Source organism: Propithecus coquereli, unplaced genomic scaffold, assembly GCF_000956105.1.
Source record: "Propithecus coquereli isolate 6110/MARCELLA unplaced genomic scaffold, Pcoq_1.0 Scaffold578, whole genome shotgun sequence".
NCBI lineage: Eukaryota > Metazoa > Chordata > Mammalia > Primates > Indriidae > Propithecus > Propithecus coquereli.
Window position 1 is genome coordinate 696,592 of NW_012151707.1, and position 12,365 is coordinate 708,956.

The 12,365-nt window shown below is 42.1% G+C and overlaps 1 protein-coding gene across 1 annotated transcript in view; it reads right to left on the reverse strand.

Moving 5' to 3' along the window:
• Positions 1 to 12,365, reverse strand: part of TET3 (tet methylcytosine dioxygenase 3) — a 106,481-nt gene that overhangs the window by 13,317 nt on the left and 80,799 nt on the right. Inside the window, exons 5-6 of the mRNA XM_012658214.1 lie at positions 9,116 to 9,206; positions 2,621 to 2,714 (exon numbers count right to left, since the gene is read on the reverse strand). Of these exons, the coding sequence (XP_012513668.1) occupies positions 2,621 to 2,714; positions 9,116 to 9,206 (185 nt within the window). The remainder of the gene's footprint in view (positions 1 to 2,620; positions 2,715 to 9,115; positions 9,207 to 12,365) is intronic.

Here is a 12,365-nt window from a genome sequence, read left to right on the forward strand (position 1 = left end):
AAAAAAAAAAAAAAAAAGGAATGAAATTCTGACACGTTACAACATGAATAGATCTTGAAAACATGCTAAGTGAAATAAGCCAGACATAAAAGGACAAATATTGTATGACTCACCTATATGAGGTACCTAGAACAGTCGAATTTATAGAGACAGAAAGTAGATTAGCGCTTATTAGGGGCTGCAGGAGGGGACGATGGGGAGTTATTGTTAATGAGCACAGAGTTTGAGTAGGAGATGATGAAAAAGGTTGGAAGTAGACTGTGGTGATGGTTGCACAACAATGAATGCACTTAATGCCACTGACCTTAAAAACAGTACTTAAAAACTATACTTAAAAACAGTTAAAAAACTATACTTAAAAACAGTTAAAATGCTAGATTTTATGTTTACGTATTTTACCACAGTTTTAAAAAGTAATGTAATGTACCAAAGCCATGGAATTGTACACTTCAAACCGGTGACTTATATGGTATGTGAATTATGTCTCAATAAAACTGTTGATTTTAAAAAAAAGCAAGGGCCCTGGCCATGAACTGCTCTGCAGCTCTGTATCTGGCCATCCCCTGGTCCAGGTCTTCACTGGACTCCCAAAATGCCGTCCTAGCTCACAGTGAGGATGTGTCAGGGCAAAGCGTCCCGGAGAATGAGGTGGCTGAAACTTCCCAAAGGAGCCCAAGTTAATTCTGGGACCAGATAAGATGTGCGGGCCTGTGGCAGGGGGAGCAGGAGGGCAGGGGGGAGGGCTCGAGTGTCGAACTAAGGGGGAAGGCCTCGAGGCGGGGGCTCCACAAAGGACCGTGAGCTGGGGGCTTCATGCTTTAGAAAGGCGTGGCGGAGAGTCAGGAGAAGGACGAGACAGGGAGACTAGCTGGGGTGCCACTGAAAGGAATGGACTCCTGAGACATTTAGGAGAAAAGTGGCTTCAGGACCACCTGACTACAGGGGCTGTGGACAGATGCCCAGAGCACCAACGTATCAAGAACCCAGTTCCTCCCCCTGCCCCAGGAACTGGCCGCTGGTGCCAGGCAAATGTGCTCTTCCCAGCTCTCAGCAGAGCCACACAAGCCCTGGCTGGGGGCTAATACTTTACCATCTGTATCCATGTCTGGAAAAGCATATTCTTTTCTTTAATGCCATCCACACAACCAGCTGTTCTTTTTTTAAAAAGCCAACATTTTTGAAGCTGGAAAAGTCCCTAACTGTGCCTGTGCCCTAAGAATTTTCATTTTCATGCCCAAGACTTTGGAATTCAACAACTGTATGAATTAGCAGGAGAAGGGGGCAGCTGGTACTCTGTGGCTGATGCCATCTCTCTCGTGGGTCCTCTGGGGAGGTAACGCCCCACCTCAATCAGCCACATCAGACCTCCCACTGCAGTGACCATCTCTCTCCAGGGCGGGGCAGCCTGCTTCTTCACACCTGTGAATGCACTAAGCAGCTCCAGATTCTTTTCTTGTGTATAATTCTGCAGTGTTCACCAAAAATTGCTAAAAATAGATACATGGTAGCTCAAGTTCAGCCACCTTTTATTTTCATTAAACACAAAAAGATGCAAAGGCACGGGATATATACCAGATAAAAAGAGGTACAAGCACAGATGGACATGTGCTGACAAAGGTCATCTTACCAGCCTCCCTCATGCAAAGTCAGCTGTGTGTGCCCACCCAGGCATTCCACCCTTGCCCGGGTGACCCTCCTCACAGCAATGCTTCTACCCTCTCCCAGGCCCGTATAACATGGCCCACTACTTGTGGCCCCAGGCACACACCTCTTCTTGGGGAAACTGAGCCTGAACATTCCTCCCACCCTGAACTACAGCCCAAGTCTGCCTCACAATGGTAACCTAAATTATTCCAGTCTCCACGACTTTATTTCACACGTCTCTAAGGCACAAACGCCTTGAACGCAGGGACCGAGCCTTCCCCTGAGCGTGTGCTCTCCCTACCAAGCACCAGCACAGTGCTGAGCCCCCAGCTGCTGATGAGCCTCGCTGTCCCGCCTGAGCACTATTCTGCAGAAGCACGTGCTCTGCTTTTTAAAGACCTCTCTGTAGCCTGGAAGGGCAAAGTCAGAGGGACTTTGTTTTGGTGACTTGGGGTCTGAGACATTGATGCTCTCCCTGCTCAGGCTGCCTGGTAAGAAAACAGGGGCTTAGAGGCCAGGCAAGAGCAAAGCTGGTCCACAACCATGCCCAGAAGCCCAGCCCCTTCCCTCTGGCTGGGTGTCAGTTTCAGCCTTGGCCTGCAGGCAGGACACAGGAACACTGGCAGCTCCAAGGCACAGGGAAGGGGAAGGGGAGTCAAACGGTCCACAGTGGGGCCCAGCGTCAGGTAATGACACTATCTCCAGCTTCCCCTTTTCCTACTCCTGCCGTGGGAACAATATGAGCTGGATGTGATGACTAATGCAGTTCTGAGGCCAGCCCAGGACCCAGGGATTGGCATTTAAACAAGATGAGGACAAACAGCTGAGGCTAGGGGAAAATGACTGTAACCAAGTCCCAAACACCAGCTACAAAGTTCACCTGGACAGTAAACATGTCACCTCCTACATCCCCACCCCACTCCCACCCCCAGCCCAGCTACACAAGGAGACGAGGATAGTGAGGCTTGACACTCACCCACTTTGCAATGGGGCAGCCACGGGAGCTCTTCCCTTCCTTCCCGGTGTAGATGACCTTCTCAATCCGGATGGCTTTCCCCTTCTCTCCATACCTGCAGAGGGAGACAGAAGCCACCATTAGCACAGGAGAACACCATAAAAGAGCAGCTTCTGGTAAGAAGGCGGCCTCGGTGTGCTTCAGTTGGGTTTCTAGTTACTGTGGGGGCAAGAGAGAAGAGAAAGGTTTAAATGTTTATTCTGTGCTTATAGGTTCTGCAGACACAGTGGCCAATCCAGGTTCCCAGGCCCAGGGTTCACCTGACCCTTCTCTGCTCCTGTCCACCTGGGCCATCTCTGTCCCAGGCAAAGAAGCAGTTAAGCAGAATGTCCCTGATTATTACCTCTGAGCTTCCAGGAAGGGAACTAATCACACGCATTTGTATCTATGCCCCGTTAGCTGAGGCACTCTGAGAGTTAGCTGTTTATAAATATAGTACGTAAAAGAAAATAAATGGGGGAAACCCGTGATGTTCTCTTTGAATAACTCCCAGTGTGTCTGACCATGATGAGGACATACAGCTAACGCTGGGGGGAGTGACCCTACCATGCACAAACACCAGCTCCAAGCTTCGCCTGGACAATAAACATGCCTGGTTCCTGCACATAGCCGCTGCCCTGGCCCACACACGTGCGAACACACGGTCAGGGCTTCAGAGCCTCAGATCTCTGAGACTGGCTTATCAACCACAGTATGCTCAGAGCAGATGAGACTACGGCCCCAGAGCTGAACTGACTTGCCTAAGGCCACACAGCTATGTGGAGGCAATGGTAGTTAAAGTACAGTCTTAGAGCTCAGACAGACTGGGTTTGAGTGCCAGCCCAGCCACTTTCTTGCTAAATAACTATGGCCATGTTACTGAATTTTTCTAAGCCTTAGTTTTCTCATCTGTAAGATGGAGATAAAAATGGGCCTGGGTGCAGTGGCTCACATCTGTAATCCCAGAGCTTTGGGAGGCCAAGGAGGATTCTTTGAAGCCAAGAGTTTGAGACCAGCAAGGGCAATACATCAAGACCTCATCTCTACAAAAAATTTAAAAATTAGCCAGGTGTGGTGGCACACACCTGTAGTCTTAATTATTCGGGTGGCTAAGGCAGGAGGATCACTTCAGCCCAGGAGAGTTTGAGGTTACAGTGAGCTATGATTGGGCCACTATACCCCAGCCTGGGTGACAGAGTGAGTGAGACCTGTCTCTAAAAAAAGAGAAAAATGTTTCTTTCCTCTTAGGCTTGGTAAAAATCAAATGATAATCCACTGAGAGTACACTATTTGAAGTGCTTCAAAGTACTTGGTGAGGGAAGAGCCTAAGAAATATTAATTACTGTTCATAATGAAAAAGCTATATTACTGAATATTATTTTTAATAGTTTTTTAGTTTCAGGTACAATATCATACATATCATCTGCAAATAATGGCCATTTGCCACTGTCTCCTTTCTCCTCTTTATACCTCTATTCCAGTCTCTTGTCTCCACTGGCCACGCATGTCTCAAGTGCAAGCATGCACCTTTGCTTACTTCTCGACTTTACTGAAAATGTCTCCAACAATTCATTACTGAGCACAAAGCTGGCTCTGGGGAAGAGATAGATTTCCTTACTTTGCAGGGTGCTACTGAGGGCCTCCTGGTTCTAAGGATTCTTAATCAAGAATTGATCATTCTTATCAAATCCATGATTGGTTTTTCTTCTTTGACCAATAAACATGGTGTGCGCTATTTTAACAGACTGTCTAAATCAAACTATCCTTGTATGTTTGTAATGAATCCAATTTGATCCCCCTCCACTTCATTTGTACAAATAACTGTACAAATGCGCCAAGATTTAGAAACAAGATATTCACTGTCACATAGACAGAAAAATTATAAACTTGAATGTCCAGTATGGGACTATCAACTATAATATAATAAATTTTATAGTAAAATCAACTTCCATATAATGGAAAACTATGTCACTATCAAAAATGATTAGAATTATATGTACTGACATGGGAAGAAATTAAATGGGAGGGGAAGCAATCTGCAAACAGTGGGTATATTGTGATCGATCCCATTTGGTTCAAAATTTCTCTACACACATACATGTATCTTTGTAAATGTTGAGAAAAGATTGAAAGGTAAGCAAACTTTAGAGCTTTATTCACACTTTACTTAGACTTAAAAAAATCCATGTCATTTCTGTAATTCAAAAAGAGAACCTAGATTTTTTAAAAATGCTAAGTTCCTTTGAGTTCCAGGTTCTTTATTTCACTCAAGATCTTGGCAAAGTGATGAGAAGTGTTTCTGATAATTACGACATTAAAATTCTAAGACTCTGTTAGTCCTTTATAGAAAGTGTTTGGAGACAGGGCTCTGTGGAGTTTATACAGCACCGTCTTGATAAAGAGGAAGAGGTAGTGCTGCTTTGTTTAGTTCCTGGACAACTTTCATTTCAACAAGCATTTATTAGGAAGCCACCCACAAGTGCAGGGCCTGGGCCCTTGGTGTGTCCCAGAGATCCCTGTCAGGAAGAACAGCCCGAGGTGACCACACTACTCTGAGACAGAAGGACTCTCATGTTCCTCGCAGGAGGGTGAGCTGAGGACACGGACGCTGGCTTTCCAACCAGGTCCTTCCCCACCATCCTGCCCTTGTGAGAAATGCATCCTGCAGTGAACTTCACATAAGAGAGCAAATAAAAGGGACAAACACAGCCCGATCAGCTAGATGTAAAAAGAAAAAAAAAAACCAGAACAGTCTGTTTAAAGATAACCAACCAACTCTCCCATTAGCTTTTTCTTCTTAAATGTCTTACTTTCTGGCCTAACAAGAAGAGGCTCTAGTAGTATATATAGTTTTTAGAGATAGGGTCTTGCTATGTTGCCCAGGCTGGACTTGAACTTCTGGGCTCAAGTGATCTTCTTGTCCCAGACTCCCAAATAGCTGGGACTACAGGTGTGTGCCACCATGCCTGGCTCCTTCTAGTATAGAGGCTAACTTCTAGACTGTAAACTAAGTCTACAAGGCTCAAACCTTATTCTAAAAGGTAACTGATAATCTAAGCCAGTGGTTCTGCAAGGGTGGTGCCAGGGCCAGCAGCATCACCACCACCTGGTGATTTGGCAGGAAGGGAACATAGACTCTTGGGTCCCATCACAGAACTGCTGGGTCAGAAGCTCGGGTGGGGCCCAGCCATGTGTACTCCCACAAGCACTCAGGATATTCTGAGGCCAGTTGAACTTTGACAACCACTGCTCTAAAGTTGTGCTACTTCGGAGTCATCTCTATCACACAGCAATGAGACCAGCTTGCGCAAAGCTCAGAAGACTTGGTAGCACAATGTTGGTTCCTTGTCTCTAGAACAAGCATTTACTGCACTCCTAGGCTGCAGAGAATCCCCTTCCCAGATAGAACAGGTGAGGTTCTGTGCAGTGCACCATTCTCAGATACAGGTTTTGACAACTGACTCCAATTATCTATGACAATCAGTACCTGGGTACCCAGGAGGTATGAATCCTAAACTGGGATATTTTATGATTTGCTTTCAACTTCCCCCTCCTTTCTCCAAGTCTGTACCAGAGAAGCTAAAAGCACTAATGTCTCCTTGATTTCGGTTTATTTCCCTGCCTGCCTTTGGCTAACTCCTAAAAACGGAGTAGTCCTGCAGAGAAAGGGCTGAGGGGAGAGGTCCAGGGAAAGAGACAGCCTGGATCATTCACAAACCATACCCCCACAGCCAGGGGATTTTCACTGATCATTCATTCCCCTCCTTGTTCCAAAAAGGATTTTAAAAAGATGCCTATAAGATAAAAATAACAGGTCATAAAATCAAAGTAAATGGGGGGAGGAAAGATATGTTGAAACACAAATGCAATCAGAGAGGTCATGTGTGTGTTTTTGAGAGATAGCTTGGAACATCTGTCATATCGGAAATCAAAAAAGCTATTAAAGGCCTGTTAGAGTCATGTCAAAAAAAACTCAGGAGTGAACCTGAATAGGCTCCATGGGCCAAAGATGAGAAATTACCTTCCTCCTAATGGTGGTACACAAATCTGGCTCTAAGTTTACTAGCAGCCAACATAAAGATGGAAATGCAATCTGTTCCATGATTTACAAGGTCCTTAAGATAAAAATAAACCAGTTGCTAAGGAAAAACACAAGTATTCCTGGTCTTGAGAGGAATTCCTCCCTTGGATCAGTTTACAGTTGGCTGTTATTTTTTAAAGCAATGGTGGGGGGGAGAGACAAATCTTAACTTTATAACTACCTCTTAATCCTTATTTCAAAATGTACTCCTCTATAACTAAGAGTTAAGAGAGCTGTCTGGAAAAAATCTTAAATAAAATTGTTACCAAAAAAACCTCAAATCAGAAAACTTGCCCCAGATCAAACTTGAACATTTGACTCCCTGTAGCAAACGATTTTGCTTACAAAAATCACTGCCCAAAATGCTGCCCGGCCCAACCTGGAAACCACAACACACGTGTGGACACATGCAGGCAAACACGGGCAATATGCACACAGTCTTAAATGTGTTTCATTCTCATCGACTCAGAAGTACCCTTTAAATTGGGCTTGAATTTACTGACTGGGTCTTTGACTAAATACTTTTCTGAGGGGCTACTCTGAATATAAATGTTTCCACATGGCATAGGAAATTAAGAGTGATTATGACAGATCACTGTCCTCCATACATCTCAGCTTTTATTCATTCAGAGGAGCCGTTACAGTCATTCAATTAAAAATCATGTTCCCTTCTACACTGACAACAGGATTAGTTTGGGTTCCCTGGTCAGACAAAAGCTGGGTCCCAAATTTGTGGGATTTTTCTAAGCCACTCTGCTCCCCACATATCTGTATGTATACATATGGGCGAACATATGCTTATCGTCTACATAATCTTAGCCTTTATTATTAAAATATTAATGCTTGCTATAAAAAAGACAACTATATGCAAGCAGACAATGACTGCCCACTCTTTCTGTAGTACTTATAACAAGTATTATGCATTTTCCATACATCAATTCAGTTTATCCTCACAACACTCTTACAGCATATGTAGTTCTATCATAATCTCAATTTTGCTGATAAGAAAACTAAGTCACAGAGGAGTCGAGCAATTTACCAAAGGACTCAGCAGTTAAGTGTCAAGGTCAAGATTGGACCTTACTTTAGCCGTGTTCTCAGCCACCAAGCTATTACCTCTTCATAGACTAGAACTCAAGAGTATTTTACTATCTGCTGTGGGCATGTACATAGTTTGGGGGGGGGGGGAGGGTTTGTTTTGTTTTGTTTTTGTGGACAGAGTCTTACTCTGTTGCCCAGGCTAGAGTGCAGTGGTGTCATCACAGCTGACAGCAACCTCAAACTCCTGGGCTCATGTGAATCCTCCTGCCTCAGTCTCCTAAAGAGCTGGGACTCTCTACAGGCACATGCCACCATGCCTGGATATTTTTTTTGTTTGTTTGTTTGTTTAATTTTTGTACGGATGGTGTCTCGCTATGTTGCTCAGGTTGGTCTTAAACATAAACTCCCAGCCTCAAGCAATCCTCCTGTCTCAGCCCCACAAAGTGCTGGGATTATAGGCATGAGGCATCATGCCTAGCCTAGTTTTAAAGTCTCCATCTATATGAACGGCTTAAAAAAAAAAAAAAAAAACCCAGAACTATTACATAAAAACCCTATAGTCTTAAATTTGAACTTTGAGTGTCAATATAAGCACATGATTTATTTAATCACTAAACAATAACAAAAATAAAAAATCCACAGACTCAACATAGCTCTTTCTACTGAACTGGCCTAAAAAACAATGAACCCATTACAGCAACGAGTAACCCTACTTAGAGTCTGTTTTCCAAACACTTTCTCCTCCAATAAAAGGAACTAGGACTTCTTGGATAAATGTACATCATGAGCCCAGAATATCTGGTCAAATGAGAAATCAAAAGAAAGCTATTAAAGACTCTAGGATAGTATCAAAAGGATTCAGACCACCTAGACAGGCTCCTACTGGCCAAAGGTGAGACATTACATTCCTGGTAGCGGAGGTACAAAAATACCACCTATGAAGTAGTTTTGGAAAAAACAAAGAACAAACTAATTCCAAACAGGCCTTTAGATCTAACAACCAATTTATAGGACATACAGAGGGTATGTTAAACAATACCACGATACCAGGGAAAGCCACCAGTAAAATTCAGGAGGTGGGAAACTAACCCTATAGGATACAGCCATAGAACCACATTTCTTCAATAAAAACATTTCAAGAAGGTGGGGGCATATGTTGCATGGACCTATAGATTGAAAGAAACCCAAAAGCAACGGAAGTGAGAATCCCACATTCAACCTTCCTTAATCTGGATGTCAGGGTGTCCTTTCTATATGTTGTCTAGTACAAGGCAATGAAAACTGAGAGGTGCTTAAAAATTCATATGCCATTAACAACATGCCCATTTCTCCTTGGACATCTGTGTATCACTTACCGCTCCTCCATGAGTTCCCGTATAGAGGCTACCGTGGGGCCTGATCCCAGGTGAGTATAATATGGGCCTTCATCTTTCTCCACTATTTGTTCTGCAGAAACACAGAGTAAACATTATTTGGAGATATCAATTAGTCAACATTAATTTAGAAAGGCAAACCACCAACAGGAAAATTAACAGGCAGTTACAAAATAGGAAACCCACATGGCTTATAAGTATATTAAAATGTGTTCAAACCTTATTAAGAATCAGAAAATACAAATTAAAATCACAATAAAACACCATTATACACACATTAAAATGGCAAAAATTTTAAAATCTGATAAAACCAAGTGTTGTTAAGACTGTGATATAATCACTTTGGAATTCAGCTTATCATTATTCTGTAAAACTAAACAACTGCAACCAGCATGACCCAGCAATCCCATTTTTAGATATATACTCTAGATCAGGAGTCAGCAAGCTGCTCCACTCCTAGATAAATAACCCCAAAAGATCTAAAAACAGAGACTCAAATGTATACTTTGCCAGTGTTCATAGCAGCATTTATTCACCAGAAACAAAAGGTGAAAACTACACAAGTGTCCATCAACAGATGAATGGATAAATAAAATGTGGTATATCCATATGATGGAAAATTATTTGGCCATTAAAAAGAATGAAGTTCAGATACTTGCTAATACATGGACCAACCTTGAAAACATTATGCTAAGTGAAACAAGCCAGACACAAAAGGACAAAGACTGTATGATTCCACTGATTATGAAATATCTAGACGAGATGAATTCATAGAGACAGAAAGTAGATTAGAGGTTATCAGGGGCTGGGAGGAGTAGGAAATGAGGAGTTATTGCTTAACAGGTACAGAGTTTCTGTTTAGGGTCATGACAGTTTTGGAAATAGTGGTGATAATTGCACAATATTGTAAACGTAATTAATGCCACATAACTGTACATGTAAATATGATTTAAATGGCAAATTTTATGTTATATATATTTAACCACAATTTTTTTAAAAAAGGAAATAAAGTACTGATACATACTACAATGTGGATGAACCCTGAAAACACTAGGTTAAGTGAAAGATACCAGATACAAAAAGGTCGCATGTTATCTCTATTCATATGTAATATCCAGAATAGTAAATCTATAAAAATAGAAAGCATCGATGGGGAGGGGAGAGCAGTGACATCACCAGGCCCCACCCCCTCACCTGACTACTGTTAAATTTAAAAACTAATAATAATAAAAATAAATAGAAAGCAGATTGGTTGTTGCCAGAGGCTGGGGGGGGGGAGGTGAAGGAATGGGGAGTAACTGCTTATGGGTAAGCAGGGTTTTATTTTGTACGATGAAAATGTTTTGGAACTAGAGAGATGGTTGTACAACATTGTGAATATACTAAATGCTACTGAATTGTTCACTTTAAAAGAATTCTATGTTATGTAAAGTTCATATCAATTTAAGAAAAAAGAACAAGCCATTCATGTAATAACATAGATGAATTTTAAATGAATTTTTCTAAGTGAAAGAAATCAGACCCAAAAGGGTATGTGATAGTAGCTTTGGAAAACAATGTTTTGACTGGATACTATCAGGCTAAAAGCAAAAGGAACTATACACATATAGTAGTATACCTACTATACTACAGTTGGTAAGTTTGTTTCATGTCTAGGAGACATGACAATTAAATGTAATGTAGAATCCTCCATTGGGTGCTATAACCAGCAGTCCCCAAGCTTTTTGGCACCAGAGGCCAGTTTCACAGAAGAAAATTTTTCCACAGACCAGGAAGGGAGAGGTGGGGCAGAGCTCACGTGGTGACGTGAGCAACGGTGGGGCAGAGCTCTGTGGCCCCATCCCTAACAGGCCGCAGACCGGTACCGGTCCAAGGCCCAGGGGTTTTGGACTGCAGCTATAGCAAAAGAAGGACCATCAGTGGAAAAACTGATGAAATCCAAAATCTGTAGTTAATAGTACTGTACCAGCATTAATTTCTTAGTTTTAAATATATCACAATTATGTAAGACATTTACATCAGGGGAAGGTATATAAAGGATATACAGGAACTCTATACCAACTCTGCAACTCTCCTATAAATGTAAAATTATTTCAAAATAAAAAGTATTACAAAAGTAAAAAATAAAAAACAAAAACAAACAAAAAACCAGGCAGTGAGTCATAATTTGCTAATCCTGTCCTAAAAATCTTGGTCACACACATCAAAACACACATACAAGGATTTTCATAGCAACACTGTCTGCAATAGTCAAAACCGAAAACAACCTGCTATGGACTGAATGTTTGTGTCCACCAGATTCATCTGGTGAAGCCTAATACCCAATGTAATGGCATCTGGAGGTGGAGCTTAGGGGAGTTAATTGGGCCAGGAGGGTGGAGCCCTACTGAACGGGATTAGTGCGCTTATAAGGGACACCAGACAGCCTGCTTCGCTCCTCTCCCCTCTCAGCCATTTCAGGATACAGTGAGGAGGCAGCTGTCTACAAACCAGGAGGAGGACCTTCCCCAGATACCAGATCTGCTGGTGCTTTGATTTTGGAATTCCCAGCCTCCAGAACTGTGAGAAATAAATGTTTGTAGTTTTAGCCACCCAGTCTATGGTATTTTTGTTATAGCACCCCAAATTGACTAAAACACAACCCATAATCCAGCAACAGTGGATTAGTTATATAACAATGTATCCAGCAATGAGAATCAACAACCCCGCAACACATAGTGACTACTACATCACAGTGAGTGAAGGAAGTATAAATACAGAGTACAGTAGATTCCATTTAAATAATACTCAGTTGCTCAGCTAAACTATCTTCTTTAGAGAGCCATACATAACTGGTAAAAATTACTGGGTTAAAATATAAATTACAGATATTCAATGACTTTTGACCTACAAAAATGGCAATTTCATATGGTTTGACCTTAACATAAAGAAAATCAAGGAAATCGTTGTCACAAAAGTCAAGAGAGTCATTACCTCTGGGAGATGGGAGAGGAATGTTATTAGGAAGGGTATACAGGGGACTCCTGGGCGGCTGGAAACGGCCTATTTCTTGATCTAGGTAATGGTTACAAAGGTGTGCATTTAATAAAATTTCATCAAACTGTTCATGTTTTGGTACTTTCTTATGTATAGAAACCACAAATTTTAATACTAAAAAAATTTTATGCTAAGCTTTATCGAGGATACAAGACAGGATAATACCAGATTGTTGCCTTTTAATATTAATAGTATA